This window comes from Hyperolius riggenbachi, chromosome 6 (assembly GCF_040937935.1).
Source record: "Hyperolius riggenbachi isolate aHypRig1 chromosome 6, aHypRig1.pri, whole genome shotgun sequence".
Taxonomy (NCBI): domain Eukaryota; kingdom Metazoa; phylum Chordata; class Amphibia; order Anura; family Hyperoliidae; genus Hyperolius; species Hyperolius riggenbachi.
The window spans coordinates 247,074,977-247,099,360 of NC_090651.1; the positions used below are offsets into that span (position 1 = coordinate 247,074,977).

The 24,384-nt window shown below is 42.5% G+C and overlaps 1 protein-coding gene across 5 annotated transcripts in view; it reads left to right on the plus strand.

Moving 5' to 3' along the window:
* GABRD (gamma-aminobutyric acid type A receptor subunit delta) overlaps nt 1–24,182 on the plus strand; it is a 101,328-nt gene extending 77,146 nt beyond the window's left edge. For 4 of the 5 annotated variants that reach the window (XM_068240659.1, XM_068240657.1, XM_068240655.1 and 1 more), the window contains exons 4-9: nt 1,821–2,041; nt 4,971–5,053; nt 8,167–8,304; nt 12,481–12,636; nt 15,504–15,715; nt 20,385–23,199. In XM_068240659.1, coding sequence (XP_068096760.1) covers nt 1,821–2,041; nt 4,971–5,053; nt 8,167–8,304; nt 12,481–12,636; nt 15,504–15,715; nt 20,385–20,681 — 1,107 coding nt within the window. In that variant the 3' untranslated portion in view covers nt 20,682–23,199. Of the gene's footprint in view, nt 1–1,820; nt 2,042–4,970; nt 5,054–8,166; nt 8,305–12,480; nt 12,637–15,503; nt 15,716–20,384; nt 23,200–23,718 lie in introns of those variants that run through there. The other variant, XM_068240658.1, reaches the window with a different exon arrangement.
* The last annotated feature ends 202 nt before the right edge of the window (nt 24,183–24,384 follow it).

Here is a 24,384-nt window from a genome sequence, read left to right on the forward strand (position 1 = left end):
GAGGAGAAATAATACATGAAATCTACTATACCAAAACCGCTACACAAAACCGCAAAACGCTAGCTGAAACGCTGCAGAAAAATAAGAAAAAGCTTTTCAAAATCTGCTAGCATTTTGCGGATCTGCTAGCGGTTTTTGGTGTGCACTAGGCCTTTGTGTAGAGCATCCTGCAAAGATTTTTATCTGATGGGGAGTGCAGCTCAATAGAATAGACTGTGTAGGTGTGGCTCTCATACTACCTGGAAGGGGGTAACATTGGTCAGATATCTTTCATTTATTTTTCAAGTGTGTACACACCATTAGTGTCCCTTACAGCTGCTCTGCTCTCAGCGGCCACTGACCTGGCTAGGATGGTGGCTTCTGTGCAGAATGCTTCCGGCCACGATGCTTTTGATAGTTAACTAAACGGTTAAGGCGCGCACAAAAAAACATGTATGCTCTGTCATGCAAAGAAAAAGGCACACATTAATGCAAATGCGATCGCAACATGCGAAAGAGCCCTTATGATTATGAATTCATTCTTATTGTATACTATGTTCTTTTCTTATATCTATTAGACACTAATAATAAAAACAAGAACGTTTTCCTAATTACTAAACTTACCATTCAAACCAGCAGATCTTGCTCCAAAAAAACCTGAAACAATCATTTGCAGCACAGAATTTAAATATGTACTGTATGTTTACTCTTAAAGGACATCTGAGGTGAAAATAAACTGATGAGATAAACATTGTATCTATCCTCCTTCTCCTAAAAATGACTTTTTTTTTAGATAGCCTCCAGTTTTATTTTATTTTTAAATCTAGTTTTTACATTTTTACTGTTTCATTATCTCTGCTCAATGACACATGCATTGAAGTATGCCAGGGCTCAAATCTATGAACTATTGATCATTTTTATCTCTTTCCTGCTCTCAGAAGCTATTTACTGACAGGAAAGTGTTTTATAGTAATTCCCTATCAGTGAGGGTTAAGCTATAGTCTGACCCAGTCCCGACCCGGACAGAAACTATCACTTGCATACCTTATGTTTAACTCTTTCAGGCAGAGAAGGAAAAAAAGGAACACAGCATAGTCATTTGTGTGCTTGACACTATACATACACATGTCCATCTCATCATGTCACAGGTCACCTCGGTTGTCCTTTAACCCCCTTGCCATTTTTAATTCATGTAGCTAGCCTAGCGCTAGCTACATGATAGCCGCAGACAAACGGCACCCCCCCCCCTACCTATACCGATCGCCTCCGACGCTCTCTGCATGCAGGAAATCCTGTTCAGAACAGGACTTTCTGCTCGGCTTCCCCCGTCCCCATGGCGACGGGGTGGGATGACGTCGCCGACGTCATGGAAGTCGGGACGTAAGAGGGAATCCCGATCGACTCCTCAGCGCTGCCTGGCACTGATTGGCCAGGCTGCGCAAGGGGTCTGGAGGGGGGGGGGCGGCGCGGCGGGTAGCGGTGAATCGGCAGCGATCGAAATATGCATGCAGCTAGCAAAGTGCCAGCTGCGTGCAAAAAAAAAATTTGAGAAAATCGGCCCAGCGGGGCCTGAGAAATCCTCCTGCGCAGGTTACCCCGAGCTGAGCTCGGGATAACCGGCAAGGAGGTTAAACTTCAAATTAAAAGAAATATATATGCATTTCCCTTGATGAACAGTAGGTGCCGGACATGCTACCATATTATCTCTATTTTGCATCACGTTACACCTTGGTATGTTACCTGCAGCTTCTGTAAGGCATTGACCTGAATGATGCCGTTGTTTGGTGTTGTTACTCCATCCACTACATATTATGAAAGCTTTCAATCATGTTATTGTTTAGGAATACACAATGACAGTGTTCCTACGTCAGAGCTGGAGAGATGAAAGGCTTTCTTATAATCACACCAACAAGACTCTTGGCTTTGACAGCAGATTTGTTGAGAAACTTTGGCTTCCAGACACATTTATTGTGAATGCCAAGTCCGCCTGGTTTCATGATGTGACCGTGGAGAACAAGCTAATTCGGCTGCAGCCAGATGGTGTCATCTTATACAGCAGTAGGTAAGAGGCTGTTTCTAATGACCTCTAAAGACCACGGCGTTGGTATAAATAAAGTTACTGGACAGTATAATGTTCAAGGGATGCCAGAGGCAAGTCAATTTTTACTCTCCATCAGGTTTCTTTCTTTATTAGTTTTTAAAGTGTAACCAATGAAAGCATTGCACAAAACAACAGCCACTATCAACTTGACTAGCTACTTCCAGCCAAAGCACAAACATGCATCAAATGGTAGAACAACATTTATACAATGCTGGCTCATTTTACGCAGCACTGGCAGTGTACTAAGACTTTCACTTCATTAACTGTGCCTTAAAGAGGTATGCATTCTTAAGCCGAATACTCACCTAACGACACAGGAAGATGGATCGCAGCGATATCCCACGACGACCAGCCGATCCATCTTCCTGCCGTTTTGGTACATGTGACGTTACACACAAGAGTTCAAGTGATTGTGGTACATTGCGCGGTAGTCGTTGGGGATCTTAAAGATCTGATCCTCCGTGATGGTCATTGTTGCTGCGCATCACCAAACCTCGTTTGCGTAATCACAAAATTGCTCATCGCTCAAAAAAATTGCTGGTCGTCAGAAAAATTAGCAGAAAAAGATCTGTACTAAAGTCTATGGTCAATTTGTACAAAATCAGTTAAAGGAATACTGTAAGGGGGGTCGGGGGAAAATGAGTTGAACTTACCCGGGGCTTCTAACGGTCCCCAGCAGACATCCTGTGCCCACGCAGCCACTTTCTGATGCTCCAGCCCCGCCTCCGGTTCACTTCTGGAATCCAGACTTTAAAGTCTGAAAACCACTGTGCCTGCATTGTTGTGTCCTTGTTCCCACTGATGTCACCAGGGGTGTACTGTGCAGACACAGACCATACTAGGCCCGCGTAGTACGCTCCTGGTGACATAAGCGGGATCGAGGACACGGCAACGCAGGCGCAGTGGTTTTCAGACTTTAAAGTCTGAAATTCCAGAAGTGAACGGGAGGCGGGGCCGGAGCATTGGGCAGTGGCTGCATGGGCACAGGATGTCTGCGGGGGACCGTTAGAAGCCCCGGGTAAGTTCAACTCATTTTCCCCCGACCCCCTACAGTATCCCTTTAAATTTATGGGTGGAAATTGGTGTACCACGACAGAATATACAAACACAGAGCTTTCTTACTAGGATTCAGCTCACCCAAGAAGTACATGTTTACAGTGCTAAACAATCAGGTTCGTTGCTAGGATCCCAAGAGATCCGGGCACTTTTAGGAACTCCAGACAAAAAATGGCTGTGGCCATGCACCAGAATGGGGGTGTGGTCATGGGCAGAGCCAAATTTACATGAACTTAACAGCGGTCTAAGTAGGCCTGCTCAACAAAATGTTGGAGGAAGTCCCCCCTCTCCATTAATACAAAAAAATTGCAGCATATCACATAACTAGGCAGAGTTACCTGGCTTTTGTGCTGGATGGCCCGGCTTTTGTGATGGGCGTGCTGGCTTGCTGCCATGTTGTCTGGCAGTCCCCCCATAGCGTTCCCTGACCTTTTAGTGGACCCCCTCTCATGCTCCCTCGGGCCTCCCATTGAGGCACCACAACTCCCAGCATGCCCCCATAGTAGAACCACTGCTCCCTACATGCTCCCAAAAAGGCATCACAGTACCTGGCATGGCACCACAGCACTGAGTAGGCCCACAAAGATGCCCTGTGTGGTGCCATGCTGGGTGCAGTGGTGCCTCTATTGGTTAATGCTGAGTGTTGTGGTGGAGAAGGGAAAGAAGCCCAGAAGAGGAGATGTCTGCAGAATCTGGAGACCAAACGGCCAGAGGTGAGTGCTGCCGCCTGCTGCCTGACTCTGCCTGAGGGACATCCGGGGCAACCCAGAATAGATCCGGGGCACATGCCACTGATCTTTGGTGCTAGCAACGCCCCTGTAAACAATGCATATTTATTGTGCTAAACATTTCAGCATTGTTCTGCCTATGCATTAAGATAACAGCATACATAGCATGCATACAAGACACATGCATTCCATACTCATACCTAGTATTTTCCCTTTTCCATCTCCTTCCATTCCATCAGGCAAGATGGACAAGTATTACATAACTACCTACAAATAACATATTATTGTGCAAGCTATGAAAATCTACTGCCAATTTCTGTTGGAATGTTGACATTCCAGCACTGTGCTGATTTCAACAACACATATTAGTGTGTGATACACAGGGACATCAGTCTGAGGCTCTTTTCACACTACAAAGTGTGAAAGCCGGCTAGTCGGAGCAGACATTGCATCAGATGCACAGTAGTACTCTGGTGGTGTTCAGGGTTTATCTAAAGCGAATGCGTCCAATGTAAAATAGTCTATGGAAGACACATCCACACCAGGATATTATCGAGCAGGTTGGGACTTTGTGCTGAGATTGCATCCTGATTACTAGAGCTGATTTGGCGGCTGTGTAACATATGACCTGTTGACATCTCCATTTTTGTGTTGGCTCCGATTCAGCAAAACTGACAAGAAATGTCCCTTTTGTGTTGTAGTATGAATGGAGCTTAATTGGCACACTTACCAGTATGTACTGCTCGCCAACTCACTGTTGTATGCATTTTGCAGCACGGTCCCATTCATAGAATGGGGTAAACGCTGCAAGGGAATGAAATGTAGGTGCTGTGCATTTCTGAAGATGTACGGCCATCTGCTTCCCAGAGCAAAGTGAATATGTGCACAAGCCTCTGGTTACCAGTATTTTTTGTATGCATAAAGACTACTTTAAAGTAAAACTGTATACTTACTGGTTATTACTGCAGATTGCTTTAAATCAGTTGTACATATTGGGTAAGGAACAACTACATAGTTAAGCAAAAAAAATATTTACTGACACCTGCATGTGAACTGCATTTTCATTCATACTGTATTTTTAAAATAGACACCATTATGGTTTACAGGATAACATCAACTGTCTCATGTGACATGGATTTAACCAAGTATCCAATGGATGAACAGGAATGCATGCTGGACCTGGAGAGCTGTAAGTAATGAAGCCATTCTTTAAAGCGGACATTACAAGATCAACTGTGATGCTTCAAAAGCTTAGGTCAAGCAAATGAGCCACAGTAGGTTATTATGGATCTCATCATACAAGAGTGTTTAAAGTATGCAAGAGGTGACGTGTCACATAAGATAGACAAGTGTATGTATAGTGCACGGAATATGTTAGCGCTTTATAAATCAATAATAATAATACAAATAACTACGCTGTGTTCCGTTTTTCCTTTCTCTGCCTGAAAGAGTTAAAGATCAAGTAAGCAAGTGACAGTTGGGTCGGGACTGGGTCAGACTATAGTGTAACCCTCACTGTTAAGGAATTAAAACCATAAAACACTTTCCTCACAGTAAATGGATTCTGAGAACAGAAAAGAGATAAAAAGGGTTAATAGTTCATAGATTTTAGCTCTGACATATGAAAATGTCATTGAGAAGAGACAATAAAACAGTAAAAACTTTAAAAAAGCAAACTTAAATCTAAAATAAAATGGTGTGATATCTAAAGTCATTTTTAGGAGGTGGATAGATACAATTGTTCATCTCGTCAGTTTATTTTCACCTCGTGTTTCCTTTTCATTAACTAAATGTAAATAACATATTTTAATTGAGGTATCCAGCAAGAATACACCTGTTAAAACAATAAAATTGAGTGTAAGTGTTTGTCTACCACCAGATACAATACAGGCTGTGAGGCCACAAAGAAGACACAAGACAATGCATTTTGTGAATCTAAGTCCATTTCCTCGGTCTGTATGTGTCTCATGTGAGGAACTGAATATGAGGCATTTAACAATTTTTATACAGCCAAGAGCAAAGTAATTTCACACCAAATGTATGAGCAAAGTAATTTCACACTGAATGTATTCTAATATCTTATAATTATTTGCCAGGAGACCAGATTGTATCCCAGACAGAGTATGATTATTAATAACAATAAATATAATGTACAAACAGGGCATGGAATATATGAGTTGGGTTTCTAGGGGATGTAATATGCAAATATTGCAATATTTTTTGAGTAAACAATAAAACACGTACAGACCCTTATTTCCCCATTTGAGGGGTTGCACATGACCAGGATTGGGACAAGTTCCTCAAATACCCCAGGCAGCTATGCTAAAGTGCACCCCTCCCAACAGTGAGACCCATAAGTGGTTGCTCAGTCCTTACACACCTACTCCATGCTAATATTGAGAGCTTCTCCTGCCATCCCCTCTCCCTTTAAATCAGACCTTTGCTTATTAATTGCCATATACTGACCTCATCCACTCATTCTGACCAGCATACTAACAGCAGGAAATGAGTGTGGTTAGGCAGTGTGGCGCAGAAGTGGCGACCTCGCCAGGGCACCAGCTACGGAGGGCTGGCTGGGACCGGCGTTGGGCAGATAGGCTGCCAGGGGAAGGAGGAAGCCCCATGTAAGTAGATCTGTTTCTTTCTTTTTTTTTGTTTCCTTTAAGGGTTTGGTGGCCTGCATGGCAATTTTCTTAAAGGGATACTGTAGGGGGTCGGGGGAAAATGAGCTGAACTTACCCGGGGCTTCTAATGGTCCCCCGCAGACATCCTGTGTTGGCGCAGCCACTCACCGATGCTCCGGCCCCGCCTCCGGTTCACTTCTGGAATTTCTGACTTTAAAGTCAGAAAACCACTGCGCCTGCGTTGCCGTGTCCTCGATCCCGCTGATGTCATCAAGAGCGCACAGCGCAGGCCCAGTATGGTCTGTATCTGCGCAGTACACTCCTGGTGACATCAGCGGGAGCGAGGACACGGCAACGCAGGCGCAGTGGTTTTCTGACTTTAAAGTCAGAAATTCCAGAAGTGAACCGGAGGCGGGGCCAGAGCATTGGGGAGTGGCTGCGCCAACACAGGATGTCTGCGGGGGACCATTAGAAGCCCCCGGTAAGTTCAGCTCATTTTCCCCCGACCCCCCTACAGTATCCCTTTAAAGGGGCACTATGGCAAAAAATTGTAACGTTAAAAATATGTGCAAACATATACAAATAAGAAGTACATTTTTTCCAGAGTAAAATGAGTCATAAATTACTTTTCTCCTATGTTGCTGTCACTTACTGTAGGTAGTAGAAATCTGACAGAAGTGACAGGTTTTGGACTAGTCCATCTCTTCATGGGGGATTCTCAGGGATCTATTTATTTTCAAAAGGAATATCTTTATAAAGAATAAATCTTTATAAAGAATAAAAGCCTTGCTGAGAATCCCCTATGAAGAGATGGACTAGTCCAAAACCTGTCACTTCTGTCAGATTTCTACTACCTACTGTAAGTGACAGCAACATAGGAGAAAAGTAATTTATGGCTCATTTTACTCTGGAAAAAAACGTACTTTTTATTTTTCTCTGTGTAATAGTATGAGAGGATCACTTCTCTATAGTATTGTCAGAGTTCTTTCCATGATGGGCCATTAGTTGATTTTATTAGATATTTAATATTTGTTTTTATGATGTACACACACTAAGTTTTTCTTATTCATTTTAATGTTATCTTCCTATGCTTGTAGGGGAGGGATTTCTGTGATGTGGATATGGGTGGTGTAGACGGAGTCCCCCTTGATTTCCCCAACCTTCCTTTTTAGGAGGATATATATGTGGTCTTTTAGTGTCTCAATGTTAGCTATGATTAAGGGCGCGAGCCCGAAACATGTCAGCTTTGATGTAATGCTAAATACGTCCTGAATAAAAGTGGAAACAGTTTGGACAAGTGCGGAATTCAATTGTTTTTTTTATTATTTCTCTATGTTTGCACATATTTTAAATTTTACAGTTTTTTGCCATAATGCCTCTTTAATCACTGGAATTCTGCTCTAACAAGGAAACTTAATAGTGCAGCCATCCTAGCAGAAATTAGCATGCATATACTGTATATGCTGCCTTTGTATCTATATGTATATAAATTACATTTGTCTACATTAGATTTTAGGTTTGTGTAGCAGTTAAGAATTTCTATCACCTGAAGCTAAATTGTGAGTGCAAATTCAGTACAGAAATGTCATTCTTAATTGGATGTTTCACTGTAACAGAAATACCTTGACAACAACATGAATACTGCAGTGTGTAATATGCCAATGTTATGCTATGACAGATGGCTACTCAGCAGATGACATTCTTTACCACTGGTCAGAGAAGCAGGAGCAGATCCATGGCCTGGATAAGCTTGAGTTGGCACAGTTCACCATTACAAACTACTCATTCGCAAGGGAAGTGATGAACTTCAAATCTGGTAAGGCTATGATGCTATTTGTACTTGTTAAGTGTGTGCTTATTCATACAGCAGTATGCAAAGCAAGTGTAGTACCCAAGCTGCTGGAACAAGCAAAAAGAATTAGTACAGTCAGGTAGTAAAGCATAAATTGTGATTGGCTGCCAAGGGTTACTACATTACAGTATAAATATGCCGCTGCTCTTTGCATTACCGTATTGAATTATTCCATTTGGGCGTAGTGAATTGAATTGTTCTTTTCCAGCATAGTTGTTATTGACCTTTTTTCTTTCTTCTTTCCACGAACGTCTACATTTTCTAGTGCGAACTGGCTGTGTTAGCAGATAAATTGCTCTGATTCTGCAAACTGATATTCCATTCACCAAGCAGACTGTGTTGTCCAAGCCTCAAGTTCACAAGCTTCAAACAGACTGAAAATGAAAGAAAAAAATTCAGAATCATTAAAATACAAAATAGTTTGTGTAACACTGATAAATAGTATATCAGTAGACCATTGTAGGCTTAGCTTTCCCTTAACTTTCCATGTAGGTTAAAATTATAGCTGTTAGAGGACAGCAGTTACAAAGGAATCACTGTTACCATATAGATGGCCTTATACATTACAACCAAATGGTTTGATTTTATGATTCTTCAAAAAATGTACTGATTGTGTACAAACAATGAATGGACCTTTTTTTTTGATGCACAAATTTTGATCAGTACTGTAGAAATTTTGATAAACTCTTGATCAAGCATAAGGGAAAATTCCATTTGATTGATCTGTAAAATCATTTGAAAAAACAGAGACACATTGACCCATATATTGCTATTTTGTGACATGGGAAAGGGTAGATTAAGGTTAGACATAGGTGCCAGGGGGCTGGGTTAATAATGCAGTAAAGGAGTTAGGGCAGAAGAGGTAATTCAAGAGAAACAGGATTTGAGATATTGGGGTTGTGCATAACCTTAATATTCTAAACTCTCATACACAAATACCAGGACTGTTGCCCAGAAGGGGGATAGAGACTTGAGTTTTTCATGTGACAATACAGGGCCAAGGCTGCCATGCTAGCCTTGAGGCTACCAACACAGGCTGCTGCTATGCAGAATGGAGGAGGCCATCAATTTGCCATGCACAGATGTGCCAAGTGGGATCGGGGACAACTTTACACATGCTAGATTCTCAGCAGAGACTAGATTATCGGCAGCTTTCACCAAGTGTGTATGTAGCTTAAAGGGGACCTAAAGTGATATTAAGGTGTCCAGTTTAGAGGGATACTTACTTACCTGGGCTTTCTTCCAGCTCCTTGAAGTTCTTCTGGTAATTCACCATCATTTCACGCTGTGCCGTTCCTCCTCCACTGTCCCCCTCCAAAAGCTCAGTCACTTACAGAGTCACCAGCCACTGTGCATGCACAGCACTGTCTGCATGCCTCCTCAATTGCGCTCCCGTGGATGGGAGTGTTCTGCGCATGTGCAGTGGCAATTTTTACTCACTGCGCAAGCTCAGAACACTCCCAGCGGGAACATGATGGAGGAGGCACGGGGCCTTGCATTCAGCATTCCTAGGGCCATAATGGCTGAACAATGCAGTGTAGAATGACAGCGAACTTCAGAGGGCTGAAAGAAGCCCTAGGTAAGTAACTGGACAATTTTTACAATTAAACTTTTCTTTAACTTACCTGGGGCTTCTTCCAGCCCTCTGCAGTCCTCCTTTTCCCTTGCTGTTGTTCCGCTCTTCTTCCTTCAGCCACTGGGCCCCTCCGAAAGGTGGCCACTGGGCTGGTCGTGGACTACTGTACATGTGTGGCCCAGGCCATGCATTTCCTTTATTGTGCTCCTATACTCAGGAGTGTTTGGCAGATGCGCAGTAGTAATTTTGGCGGTGCCCACGGGAGCACCATTAAGAGACCCATGGGCCAGGGTCACTCATGCAGAGCATCACAAGGGCTTAAGGGAAAAGACTGGCAAGGGACTAGGGGGACTTGAGAGTGCTGGAAGAAGGCCCAGGTAAGTTAAACTGGCTAATTTATTGTAACTTTAGGTGCCCTTTAAAGGGAACCAGAGATGAACGATTCACACAAAATAAACATATCAGTTGATAGCTTGTAAAGAATAAATGCTCTACCTGATAATTTTGCCACTCTGGTGTGCCTTTTTGAGTGTTTTTTATCCATTATTGCTCCAGGAAATATCCAATATGGCCACCGGCTCATACCTGTTCTGCTTCCGGGTTATGAGTTGTTCTGGATGTGCTGTCTAGCCTCTATGAGACTATAGACAAGCAGGGCTGCTGCAGCCTTTCATTTGTCTGCTTTCAACTATTATTCTGGAATGCTGTGTGGCTGCCTGTAGGAAGTGTCTCTCATAGAAATGAAACTGCATACAGTAGATAATGACTGGCTGCACAGTGCACACAGATACACTTGTGTGTGTCAGAGCTACTTTCTCGGCAGCAGCAGGCCCTCCCATGTCAACAGCTCTGAGTATGAAATCTGATCCAGGAGGGGGAAGGCTTGGGCTTGAAAAGACTCCACAGAAGAGTGACTCAGCTATAATGATTCCATAGACTGAATCAGTGGATTCTTATCACAGTTGATAACAGATAGATTAGACTGAGAAGAATAAAACTAAAAGCAGGGTAGGTGTTTACTGTCATGTTCCCACTGATAAATGTAATAAAATACATGAGGGTGCTTCGTCTCTGGTTCTCTTTAAGCACCGTGAAATCGCTTCCAAATACCAGCACCATAAGAACAATGTTTAATTTTTTGTCTCTAAGCATTTTGTGTTCCGGTGCATCCACTGCACAGTGCAGGTGTCGGATACACCCTCTCAGCAGTTCCCTAGAGATAACTTATGATATAGTAAAGGTAGATGCCCAAAAAATGTAATTTTGCATCCGTCAAACATCAGTAAGGGAGGGTAGCCAAAGGATCCACAGTATTGCCATTAATTATGTTTTCTGCTGTATCTTTTCTTTGTGCTAAGATCTGCTCATGTTGTCAGCTGTTATTCAGTGATCAATCGTGAGACGTTATCAGCTCATCAGTAAAGCTCGTTTGAATGCCAGCCAAGCCTGTTCCATATATTCAACGTATCATAAAAAGAAAGAGAATGCATTCCTTTCCACAGAATAGTATATCAAATTATAATATGAATTAATCACAGCCAGCTCTTCGCCCCAGGCTTTCTGTCTAGAGTGAGATCTGTGAGATATATGTCTAATTTATATTGTCAGACTTCTCCTATAATTGTAAACATCAATTCTGTGCAATCAATACACCGAGCTGTTTATTATTCAGAAAATCAGCAGTCTCTTCTTCATTAGATCAGCAGGGTGTCCCATGAAAGGGAATAAAGAATATGAACAAATATTTTGCCTTGATGCATTTCAATAAGGCTGTCTGCAAATATTTCTTATGAATATGGAAAGTTCTGTATATAACTGGGTATGAACAACTTTTCTTACCTCCAAAATGCAACTCCCCCCCCCCAAAAAAAATCACAGCTTATACTCACCAAATCCCTGGAAGCAAGTGGTGTGGCAGAGGAATGCTACAGCTGCTCTCGCTTTCTCTTGCTTTTGTAGATGCATACAGCAGGGAAACATGCCCGCACTCAACCCTAACAAAGTAATGTAGCTGGTATTCCCTTCTCCAGAAAGTGTATAACTTCCCTCAATCACCACAAAATAAGAGGCTATATCTCCCAGGAAGTCAGAGCAATAAGGTCCAGACTACTGATGGGCAACGTAAGAGCCCCAATGGAAAAAAGAAGTGGGACTCCATCTGGATCAGTTGCATACTTTGCTTTACTATACATCACAGTAACAGCAAGCACAACATTTCAGTCATCAAGACCTTTATCAAGTGTACTTGATGCAGAACTTGATGACCGAAACGTTGTGCTTGCTGTTACTGTGATATAAAGTTTGCAACTCATCCAGGTAAAGTCCTGGTTCGTTTTTCTATTGCAGTATCCCCTTCTCCCCACTTTGCAGATGTATAACGCGGGGGAGTAGAAGGCATTCTATTGCACTTGTTGCCTGACCTGACCAAAGTTTTGTTGCTGTTCTTCCCCTGTCCTTCTTTTGCTGATCCATGGAAAGTGGAAGCATTCCATTCCATTTGCTTCCTGCCCTATCCAAGTGTTGTAGCTGCTCATTCTCCTATTCCTGCTGTTCTCTGTCTACAGCAGGTCAGTTCCCACGACTGACACTTCACTTCCAGCTGAAGAGGAATCGAGGCATGTACATCATACAGTCCTATGTACCATCTATGTTACTGGTGGCCATGTCATGGGTCTCCTTCTGGATTAGTCAATCGGCTGTTCCTGCAAGAGTATCACTAGGTAAAATCCTTATATAAATGAGCTGTACACTCCAATATATTGTATACTCCACATTCATAATAGAGTACTGCCTTAAGGGCTAGTTCACGTGGAAAATACTTCTCATAATTTCTATGATAAAGTAACAACCCTAGCGATTAAAAAATCACTAGCGATTCAGCTGTGTAGTGTAAAAGGGCCCTGTTTTTGCCCTTTTTTTCAAGCGCAGGCGATTTTCAAAATCACCCTCAAAATGCTTGTGCAATAATTCCCTATGAAAAAGTTCACATCTTAGTGAATTGTATTTATTCATTTCCGGATCAAAGCGCTCACGTCCTGACTTGCGCCAGGGAGTGAAAAAACGCAATCAATGAAAATTGCTTTAAAAAAAACGCAGCGCCCACCCAAGCGCCATGAGCAGAAACCTTTTTTTTGTAGATGTGAACGAGGCCTAAAGGAGAACTTCTTAACCTGCTGGGCGGTCTGGACGAGCTCAGCTCGTCCAGTACCGCCGGAGCCTGCCGCTCAGGCCCTGCTGGGCCGATTTGGCTCAAATAAAAAGCAGCACACGCAGCCGGCACTTTGCCAGCCGCGTGTGCTGCCTGATCGCCGCTGCAGCGCGGCGATCCGCCGCATGCAGCGGCGAAAGAGGGTCCCCCCAGCCGCCTGAGCCCAGCTTAGCTGGAACAAAAAGTTCCGGCCAGCGCTAAGGGCTGGATCGGAGGCGGCTGACGTCAGGACGTCGGCTGACGTCCATGACGTCACTCCGCTCGTCGCCATGGCGACGAGGTAAGCGAAACACGGAAGGCCGCTCATTGCGGCCTTCCGTGTTACTTCTGGCCGCCGGAGGCGATCAGAAGATCGCCTCCGGAGCGCCCTCTAGTGGGCTTTCATGCAGCCAACTTTCAGTTGGCTGCATGAAATAGTTTTTTTTTTATTAAAAAAAACCCCTCCCGCAGCCTCCCTGGCGATTTTAATAGAACGCCAGGGAGGTTAGTCTCATTGGATTAGGTATGGATTTTCAGTACTTTGTTACTGAAAAAGTACCAAAAAGTATTTGAAAAAGTACTAAAGAAATATTTGGAGTGTTTTCTTGCTTGTTGGTGGTTTAAAAGGGTTTTTTTATTGACACGCTTGAAAATATTACCTAGGAGAAAACTTAGGAGAAAAAGTTAATTGCATATTGGCCCTTATCAATAACATGCCATTTAAGCCACCAGCAAGCAAGAAAATACTTAAAATATTTTGAAAGTACTTTTTCACCTACCGTACTTTTTTTTTTTTTTGCAAAGTACTGAAAAGTTATTTTAAAGGACAAATGAATTGAGAAGAATAAGGAGGCTGCCATATTTATTTCCTTTTAAACATTACCAGTTGCCTGGCAGCCCTGCTGATGTATGTCAGTAGTGTCTGAATAATAACACCAGAAGCAAGCAAGCAGCTAATCTTGTCAGATCTGACAATAATGTCAGAACCACCTGATCTGCTGCATGCTTGTTCAGGGTCTATGGCTAGAAGTATTAGAGATGGAGGATCAGCAGGACAGCCAGGCAACTGGTATTGATTAAAAGGAAATAAATATGGCAGTCTCCATATTCCTCTCGTTACACTTGTCCTTTAAACAGGAGATGAAAATTTTTCTCCCAAGAGAAAACTTTGATGAAAAAGTGAAATAAATATGTGCCTTGGACTATACATACACTGCCATAAATGTCTCATTATGTTACATGTCGCTTTATGAAAAGAGGACAGCACAGTCTGAAGACTGAAATGCAAATATATCATTTCATTAGCATTAAATTAAAATAACTAATATAATATTGATATGTTATATGAACAATTAGTTCATGTACAGAAAGTTTAAAATACAATGTTAATGTTTGTAAACTGGGGAGCGGTATTCAAACACAGCTGCCTTCTCTACCAGTTCAGAGGAAACCTTGCAGGTGCCACTTGGAGCCACATTTTCCTAACCTGTGCTACATAGCTAAACCACTCAGATATTAACAACTCAGCCTTTCATATACCTTTTATTATTGTCCAGAAGCCAACAATGCCTCTCTTGATAAACGGTCCTAAGGAGATGTGCAGTAAAGTAAAACAGCTCACTTCTTGCAGCTGATCAAGCTTTGTGGGGAAATTCTCTGCACATGAGTGGCTGTTTGCAATGTGGCAGCTTCACTTTCCAGCACATCTTTCCATACTCACAGCCTTGGGCCTGGCTTATAAGGCATCAGCAGGTTGGAGATTATCAAAGAGTATAAGTTTTATAAGAGATCCTAAGTAAAGTTTGGTGTGACCGAAAAATGTTAGCTAACAATCATCAACTAATACAGGCATGGGGAAACTTGGCCCTCCAGCTGTTACGGAACTACAAGTCCCACAATTCATTTGCCTTTATGAGTCATGACTGTGGCTGTCAGAGTCCTGCAATGCATTGTGGGACTTGTAGTTCCGTAACAGCTGGAGGGCCAAGTTTGCCCATGCCTAAACTAATAACAAATGGCTCCTAATAAATCAAGGCCGGGCTTGCTGGATTTATTATCTTCAGCTCATACACTTGCTGATTTTCCTGTTTGATTCCCAGAAGATTCGATCATTGATTGAATCTGCCGAAAGAATCGATTGGACAGGATGCAGGGTTTGCATTGATTGGGCAGGGCACACGCGATGTTCGATCAATAGTCCATAGGGTTATGTTGCATCAAACAGAGCAACACAGCGGTTTGATCTATTTTTAATAGCGCTCTGTGCTGATCAGAGAGGGATCAATCATTTTGCCACATCGAGTTGCAATCTAGGAGTGGGTAGTCACCTTTCTTGTGAAATTGAGTCCTGTGCATTTGTATTCAGAAGATTGTGCATTCCTTATTGATTTCCTATTGCAGGTATCACCACTGTGCTTACAATGACCACTCTGATGGACAGTGCTCGATCATCTCTGCCCAGAGCATCTGCAATTAAAGCTCTGGATATCTACTTCCTAATATGCTATGTCTTTGTGTTCGCTGCCCTGGTGGAGTATGCCTTTGCCCACTACAATGCAGATTATATGAAGAAGCAGAAAGTAAAGCCGGCACGTACCAAACTGGAACAGAAGGTTAGACATGATTTATCACAGCACAGTTTGTTGCATCTGTTTTGAATGCAAGTTGTGTAATCTGCCCTTGTATTGGGCTCTGCACATCTATGCAGCTGGTCAATTCGGGTGCAGCCTGCATTTGGAAGCACTACCATCTCCTCTTGTTGTACAAAAATGTAAGTCAACTTATGGCTAGCTGCTGTCGTGTATCAGTTTGCATTAAATTTTATCTAATTTTAAGGTTTATCGCATAGCTTGCGTCTGTTTTAAATTCAAGGTGTGTATTTAACTCTGTCGGTTTTATTTCAGTTGCAGCCTTAAAGGGATTCTACAGATCATAAAAAAGCAAAACCTGACACTTACCTGGTGCTTCTATCGGCCCCCTGCAGCTGTCATGTCCCGCGCCATCCTCCTACGATCCTCCGTTCCCCACCACAGGTCCCGGTCCAATTGATCCAGATGATCAACTGCATCTGCGGGGCTGTGGTCACACGTGCGCTCGCTCCCGCTGCGTTTATCAGGAGCTTACTGCGCAGGCGCAGTATGAGAAGCCCTCGTACTGCACCTGCGCAGTAAGCTCCCGGAGACGCAAGCAGGAGCGAGCATTATTCATCTAGTTAGATGAATAATAGACCGGTGCCGGTGGCGGGGAATGGAGAATCATAGGACAGCATGGGACATGACAGCTACAGGGGGCCGATAGAAGCCCTAGGTAAGTGTCAGTTTTGTTTTTTTCTATGATCCACAGAACCCCTTTAATACGAGCGCTGCCAATTATTTTGCTGTTCTTTAGAAAATGTGTAAGGCCCGGTTCACATCTGCGTTTTTTTTGCTGACCTGCCCTTCCGGATCCGGCCATCTGGATCCTGGAAAACAGTCAATTTTTACGGTCAGTGTGCTGTAAAACGTCCGTTTTCTATAGGCTCCTATTGTGCTGCAAAACCATCCGTTCTGCTGAACGAAACGGTCCGGAAAATTGGGTCCTGCTGCATTTTTTTGTCTGCTCAGCAGAACAGACTATGGAACCGTACAGCAGTTTCTGTTGGCAAAAGCTAATGTGAACCGAGCCTAAACCATTTTATGGCTAGCTGCCCCAGGTTTTCACTATGTTTAATTGTTAGTTAGAGGTTAGGTCTCTTCCACGAGAACACCTCAACATGGTGGAAGAGTCTAGTACTGAACAATCTGTGCGCAAACTGTTTATAGGTAGCTAACGTCCTCAATTTGTTGCATCTCTTTTGAATGCAAGTTGTGTAATCTGCCTGTATGTGGGCGCTGCACATCTATGCAGCTGGAGAATTCGGGTGCAGCCTGCATTTGGAAGCGCTGCCATCTCCTCCTGTTATATAAAAATGTAAGTCTACTTATGGCTAGCTGCATTCATGTGTATCAATTTGCATTCAATTGTATCTAGTGTTAGGGTTTAGTGCAGGCATGGGCAAACTTGGCCCTCCAGCTGTTAAGGAACTACAAGTCCCACAATGCATTGCAGGAGTCTTACAGCCACAGTCATGACTCATAAAGGCAAATGCATTGTGGGACCTGTAGTTCCTTAACAGCTGGAGGGCCAAGTTTGCCCATGACTGGTTTAGTGCATAGTTTGCATCAGTTTTGATCCGATAGGGGGCCGACTGCCTGAAAAAAACATGAAGAATTGTTTCAGGTGGCCTTGGTTGCAGGTGTGTACTGGGCCTGAAAATAATGTCAAAACAGAAAGGTGTCACATGCAAATAATGGTATTTAAAGAATTTGCAGCAAGCAAGAGAGCAACCCTCATGATAAAGGCACAATACATTCTGCAACCTCTAGCCAAGATTGGATAGCAATGTACATTAGTAAAACATGTTGTTTATGTATGTAGTTTAGATGAAGCTTGCTTTAAAGCTATAATTGAGAATGGTGGAAGCAAGCAACGTGGTGGAAGAGTCTAGTACTGAACAATCTGTGCGCAAACTGTTTATTGGTAGCTAACGTCCTCCATTTGTTGCATTTCTATGAATGCAAGTTGTGAAATCTGCCTGTATGTGGGCGCTGCACATCTATGCAGCTGGATAATTCGGGTGCAGCCTGCATTTGGAAGCGCTGCCGTCTCCTCCTGTTATACAAAAATGTAAGTCTACTTATAGCTAGCTGCATATATGTGTATCAATTTGCATTCAATTGTATCTAGTTTTAGGGTTTAGTGCATAGTTTGCATCCGTTTTGAATTCAAGATGTGTATTTAAATATCTGAGGGGCATTGCACACATCTGTTAGTAATCATTTCAGTTGCACCCTGAATAGGAGTGCTGCAATTCCTTTGCTGCAGCAGCAACAGTCCGCTCTCTCCACTGCCACCTCCCTCCTGTGTAAACAGTTATCTTAGAGATGCTTAGTACTCATTCTTGAATTAAACTTGGGCTGCTCAAAATGATAATTTGAGATTGTTTTGGGTACCTTTCTAGACAATGCACAGTTGTCCTCCAACATCTGTAGCACCTATGTGCTAGTGATCAGATAGGGGGCAGATTGCCTGAAAAGAACATGAAGAATTGTTTCAGGTGGCCTTGGCTGCAGGTGTGTACTGGGCCTGAAACTAATGTCAGAACAGAAAGGGGTCACATGCAAATAATGGTATTTAAAGAATTTGCAACAAGCAAGAGAGCGGCCCTCATGATAAAGGCACAATACATTCTGCAACTCTAGCCAAGATTGGATAGCAATGTACATTAGTAAAACATGTTATTTATGTATGTAGTTTAGATGAAACTTGCTTTAAAGCTATAATTGAGAATGGTGGAAGCAATGTCATGGCAACAGGATAGTAAGCAGTAACCTGCTCCGGTGCTGCATGCAACACACAGCACCATCATAGCCCCAGCCGACCCATTTTCGTCGGGACTGTCCCGATTTGGGGGGGGTATCTCCTGCTGTCCTATTATGACCCCCCAGTGTCCCGGGCGGTTGGGGTGGTCAGATGTGCAAAAAAAAAAGATTGAGGCCCCAGCCGGCGGATGCGGTGTGTGGGATGCGGTGTATGGGACAATATTGTCCCTCCCTCCGAATGTGTCCCCCTGTATGCAGAGTTTAAGAGAGCAGCGGAGCGGGCAGTCTTTCCATTCATCCTCGCGTACCGGGCATCTCTGGCTTCCATCTACTTCCTATGATGTCACAGGAAGCGGAGATGCCCGGTATGCGAGGATGAATGGTAAGACTGCCCGCTCCGCTGCGCTCTTAAACTCATGCATACAGGGGGACTCTGGGGGGCACATTCGGAGGAAGGGGAGGGAGGGACAATATTATCCCACGCACCGCATCCGCCGGCTGGGGCCTCGATCATTTTTTCGCCTCCATGGGCACCCTCGCCCTTGTAAAGGACCATTGCAGGTTTATAAAAAAAAAAAATGTGTGTGTATATATATATATATATATATATATATATATATATATATATATATATATATATATATATGATTGACTAGGTGTGTGGCAGGGGTGTGGTTAGGGGTGTGGCCTAAGTGTCCAGCTTTCTTATTTGCAAATGTTGGGAGGTATGAGCACCATGGAGAGATAAAAAGAGTTTGTGTAGTCATTATAAGAACATTCTCAATGTGGACAAAAGGAGGAAAGAGGCACCCTATTTCTGTCTCAAAGCACTTTGTGGCACTTGATTTGGACTGAGGAAGTGGGCAGAGATGCACAAAACGCATTGCCAGTGCATAATAAAATGCATAAAATCTATGAATTTGTCTTCATTGAGGTAAGCCACCTCATCCTTTATTTTATTGTTTTTAATATCTCCTTTTGTGCATAACCCACCACCCACACACCTTAGGCCCTTTGTGGGAACCAAAGGTGTTTTTTTTCCCTACAAGAGGGCAACTGTCTCCAGCTTGCCTGGATACACGAGTGCAGTTGGGTATGCAGATCGCCACCTACCTTTTCCTATCAATTTCTGTGACATACTGCACCATTTGGGCTCCCTTTGTCTCTGTGCTTTTTCATTTTTTCACCTTCCACCTTGTCTATTCTCATTGTGGGACCATGCAAATAATGGAAGTTACTCACCTGCCTTTGTAAATCAGGTGCATGGTAACATTCTCAGGTGCCCAGTTGGTTTAATATGGCAAAGCATAGTATATAAACTCTTCAGAGCAACAAAGGTACAATGAAAGGTAAATAATATAAAGTTCAGTGTGACAAGTGTTTACCAATTTCACAGGGTGAAGGTGGGTTTCAGATTACAATATTGATCTCACATTTCTGCCCATAGTGGTTTCCTCTCTCACCGCTGACTTTTAATATCCTGTCCCACTGTCTACTGTAACACAATGTCATCCCACACTGGATATCGTTATCACCCGGCCGGAGAGACTTCCTACCATACCATACCACTACCCCTACCATAGTCAGTCAGTCATTGTCTGATGTCCCTATTGCAGTCTAAGACCAATCCTTTTTTTTTTTTTTTTTTTTTTTTAAGTTGTGTGTTGGGGGGGGGGGGGGTTGAGAGAGAGTCAATTAACCTATGTGTCTGATTTTGGAATGTGGGAGGAAACTGGAAGACCTGGAAGAAACCCACTCCAACATGGGGTGAACATGCAAGCTACATGCAAATAGTGTCCTGGTACAAATGTAAGCTAGGCAAGATTGCGATCCACTACACCACTGTTTCTATTAATATTTGTAATGTATAATGTCATTTCAGGTACCGATGAAGGATGGTAATCATGCCATAGTTTTGCTCACCTTGTCAGTATTGGGTGTAAATGTCAACCTGGTTGATCACTATGCTAGTATTGCTGGATCAATGACCAAAAGCAGATGCAGAGGAATCAGCTGCAAACAGCGTTCTCAAGAACTCAAGCATGACAACAAAGGAAGACAACTGAAGTCTCTTCTGAAGCCCATAGATACTGATACCATTGATGTTTATGCCAGGGCAGTTTTCCCAGCTGCCTTTGCAGCAGTGAACTTAATTTATTGGGTGGGCTACACAAATTGAAAAGTGCTATTATACTAATATCTTTATGCATATATGTCAATGTAACTCTTATAGTTCTAAGGTTTCAGAACATAATGAGAAAATTCCAAAATGGTCTGATTCTTAGCAGGTCTTGAAACTAGGTACATACAACCTCAGATGAGCAACACTGGACATATTACACTGTGTTGTTATTATTTGTTTAACAAAGACTAAGGACCAAATGCAGAAGCAGTGTGCCATGTCAGCCTCCTCTATTATTATACCGGATGTAGAGGGAGGATCAGAATGTGGAGTAGACAGAGCAGATGTGCAAACTCTGAGCCAAGCTATGTGGCCATCAGCAAAGTGGAGCTATATGACCATAATACACAGTGCCACATTGGGCAAAAAACAGAGAATATCATCATAAACACTTTATATGAACTATATGTCATGGTGGTACAGGGGTGTTGAGGATATTGGCTTGTTTTGCAGCCACATAACCAGAGTACCTTGTAGTCATTGAGTTAATCTTGAAATACTCTGTATACCAAAGTATTCCAAATTCAAATGTGAGGACATCTGTGTGACATCTAAAGCTTCACTAAAATTGAGTTATGCAACAGGGCAACAAACCTAAGCACGGTGGTACAATGGAATGATAGACTGTCTGAAAAATTAGAGTCAAGGTGTTACAGTGGCCCAAGCAAAGTCCAGACCTCAATCCTATCTAATACTGTGGAGAAAGCTTCAAGAGTAACAGTCAAGCTTAAAATCAAAAATTATATTATTTACTTTTAGCTGATAAACAAGTAATGAGGATGCTAATCAGGCAAAGTTAAAAGCACTATTACTTTTCTTGTTGATAAATGATCATTCCCTAGTTTACATGACTTATTTGGTACACAGAAAATTTGGTACACAAAAGAGAAGTTGCAGGGCATGCTGGGTTGTCTTTTTTTGCTTCTGTACTACCCCTCAGTCTTAACTAATGCAGCCTGATTGGCGGAAGCCTCTTTCCCTCCAGTTTCCCTCTCCCACACCTCTGTTCCTCTCTGATTGGCCAATATTTCTCATGCTGAAACAATGCACTTTCTATAGTGAAGGGTGGGCAAATCAGGCAGAGGAAACTAAGGGCAGATGTTACATCAGGACTGGCTTCAAAATAGCCACAGTAAATATGGAAACTGTCTAGAATAGGATTCTCTACTTTTCCTTTATTAAATTCACAGGAATCATAATGTAGACAGTGCAATACATATGTTATGTAAGTAGAGCAAGTATGTATCTACTTATATATTTGTTTTTTTTCCTGAGATAGTATGGCTAACAGCTCCTCTTTAAGAGAGCTGTGCAGAGATGAATGTCCAAAAAAACCTCAATGTACTAAAGCAATGTTGCAAGGAAGAGTGGGCCAAAACTTCTCCACAACAATGTGAGCATCTGATAAAGTGACTCAGAAAATCATTGCTCCAAGATATTGCTGTTAAAGGTGGTTCGACAAGCCATTGAACCATGGGGTGTGCTTAGTTTTTCACATGTCTTCTTTATTTTGTCTTTAATATTGTTAAATCAAAAATGGCTTCCTACGGATATATTTAAATCATTTTAGAATCTGCTAAGAACCTGATTTTTTTTATTATGTTCTGAAAACTGAAACAATGCTTACATTTGTTTTCTCATAGTTGTGTATTCAGTTAGCTACAATTCAGCAGATTATAATCCTGTGTTATCGTGTCCCTTTAATTATTCTGAAGTAAAGAAAAAGAAAAAGCATTAGAGTAGTAATAAATATGCAAAATCAACCTCAAATTTCCCCTGCTTATAACATGATTCCCTAGCCCTGAAATGATCTGTGGACCTCAAGTTTGTCATTTTTTTTATTTTACACATGCCTCCCCTTATTGGTTGTGACAGCATTTCCATGCACAGTGGCATAAGAATCATCAACCCAGCCTGAGAAAGTGCTATGGGACCTGACAGTCGAGGCCATTATCTGAAGCCATCTGTAGGGCTCTAGTTCACCCACTATATTCCTGATTGGCCACTCCCCCAAACACCCCCCCCCTTCCCATTCCTGATTGACTGTTCTTCCTAGACCTCTCTACAGTGACATTTACCTTTTACTCCACTATAGTTCTACCTTAGTGATAGTCAGCTTACCTTGTCTTCCATCACATAAGACAGAAATAATTATGGATCAGAGAGCCATTTGTTGATTTTGTAATTGTACTTGTATTGATATGTTTACTTATATGATAAAGTTTATATTGCAAGACATTCTAAGTCATAATGATTTGCCATAGGCTTTAGCCATCTTTCTTAGTTAAAACATGTCAGCACCGGTTGATTAATATGGATATATTAGTGTACTATACACTCTACACTTGCCCTTGGTATACAGATCAAATAATGCAACAAATAATTTAGCAAAGTCAGCATCAACGTGCAAGTGCTTACTACTTAGTAAACAATCCAAAATCCTCAATGGCCCTTGAATGTGTACACAGACCCATGTCCCTGTAAATATAAAGTACTTATTCACTAAGACAAAGAGCATGCCTTATCCGAGTTAACATGCCTTATTAGAGATAACACGCCTTATCAAAGTTAACATGTCTTATCAGAGTAGCATAGCGAGAGCTACAAACGTATGCCTGCTAATTGGCAATGGCTAGAGCTTCACTTGTCCTGCCCTGAGCCCCTGCGGGTTTGTAGCATTTGCTATGCTACTCTGATAAGGAGTGTTAACTTTGATAAGGCGTGTTATCTCTGATAAGGCGTGTTAACTCGGATAAGGCATGCTGTTTGTCTTAGTTAATAGTGACCTTAGTGTTTTAATTCAGTTTCAGCGTTTCTAACGTTTTTTACTTCCGTTTATTTTCTGCTTGTTTGCCTTTTTGTCTCTTTTGCATAATTCTTTGAGGTTGTGTTTAAGCCTCTATCAAAGTAACGTGTGGATAATCTATTAATAATTAAGTTTCCAGCATCACTTTGTTTCCATCTTGTTTTATTTTTGGTAATAAACTAAGCCTTGCAAGTGTGTTTCCACATAATATTTTACTTTTTCGTGCAGGGTAGAAAAGGATGTGATCGGCACTGGATGCTGAATGGCAGCATATGGCAGGGGCCAAGTGGACAACTTTTCTCCCTTTTCTTCTACTACATTTTACTTTTTCATTTGTTAAAAAAGTCAAAACTTCATGTACTGCTTTTAAAAGACAACTAAGGCAAGGGAAATACGTTAACTTTACTCACCTGGGGCTTCTTCCTGCCCTTCGTTGTCTTTGAGGTCTCTCAGGGTCCTCCGGTTCTCTTTTATTGTTCCTCTGTCACCCCAAGTAAAGTCTGCAACTGGCCTACTATAGCGCATGCGCTGTCTCAGCCGCACACCTCTGCAATCGCTGCTCATGCACAGTTACAAGTCATTACCAACTGGGTATGCGCAGGTTGTTCCCAGCTGGGTCATGAACTTTAGATGGAAAAAACAAAGGGGGCCCGGAGCGAACACAGTGAATCCAGCGCAGGAGACTTGGGCGCAGCGGGCGCCACCATAAGCTGCAATAGGGAGTAACTTTGGCGCCGTCAGAAGACGGAGCTGAAGTTACTTTTAAAACAAAATAATTTGGCTTCCAGCAATTGCTGGAAGCCAAATTATTTCATTCCCCACCATCCATGGCGGCTTGGAGGGGAAATAGTATTTAACATGACCGGGAACTTGTGCAGCAGCAAGATTAGCCAT